Source organism: Haliaeetus leucocephalus, unplaced genomic scaffold, assembly GCF_000737465.1.
Source record: "Haliaeetus leucocephalus isolate CR32 unplaced genomic scaffold, Haliaeetus_leucocephalus-4.0 Scaffold840, whole genome shotgun sequence".
In the NCBI taxonomy this organism is placed as follows: domain Eukaryota; kingdom Metazoa; phylum Chordata; class Aves; order Accipitriformes; family Accipitridae; genus Haliaeetus; species Haliaeetus leucocephalus.
This window is the reverse complement of record NW_010973276.1, coordinates 1662451-1663045: the sequence shown is the minus strand read 5'-3', so window position 1 is coordinate 1663045 and position 595 is coordinate 1662451. Positions and strand designations below refer to the sequence as shown.

The window sequence follows — 595 nt, the reverse complement described above, 5'->3', positions numbered from 1 at the left end:
GCCGGTGGTCCCTGGGGGGGGCCCGGGGGGGGGGGGGGCCCCCGGCTGCCACCTCTGCTGAGCCGGTGCCGGCTGTGCCCGCACCTGGTGTCCCTGGGTGCTTGGCACATGGTGGGTCAGCCAGGAGCCGGCCCGGTCAGGGTTTGGCACAGGACGAGCTTCTGCAGGCAGTGCCAGGCCCGTGTTGCTGCTGAGGCTTCCAGAAACGGGAACCTTTAACCCACCTGAGGTATTTACAGCGCAATAAAAACTTGAGCTGTCGCTGGGCGCTTTAACCCAGCACAACACGTGCCAGCACCGGCCCGGCTGCCCCCACAAACCGCCCCCCCAGCTCAGCGAACCGATTCTTCACGTCCCGCCACCGCCCAGGCCTCGGACAGGGCATGGAGGTAACGTGGCAGCAGAAGCTGTTCCACCGGGCCGGCTCGCCCCGGGGTGTGAGCCTGCGGGGAGCTTGCCTTTTGCCTTTTCTCTTTTGCCTTTTCCCTTTCCCTCTGGCCTTTTGCCTCTTGCCTTTCCCTCTTTTCCCCCTTCCTTTCCCGCGAAGCTCCTCCCGGCCTGTCCCTCGCCGGCTCCCGTAGAGGCCGCCGGCGTT

At 66.4% G+C, this 595-nt stretch overlaps 1 protein-coding gene across 1 annotated transcript in view; it reads left to right on the top strand.

The window, feature by feature from the left end:
• Positions 1-383: 383 nt before the first annotated feature.
• Positions 384-595, top strand: part of TCHP (trichoplein, keratin filament binding) — a 6211-nt gene continuing 5999 nt past the window's right edge. Inside the window, exon 1 of the mRNA XM_010582265.1 lies at positions 384-389. Coding sequence (XP_010580567.1) covers positions 384-389 — 6 coding nt within the window. The remainder of the gene's footprint in view (positions 390-595) is intronic.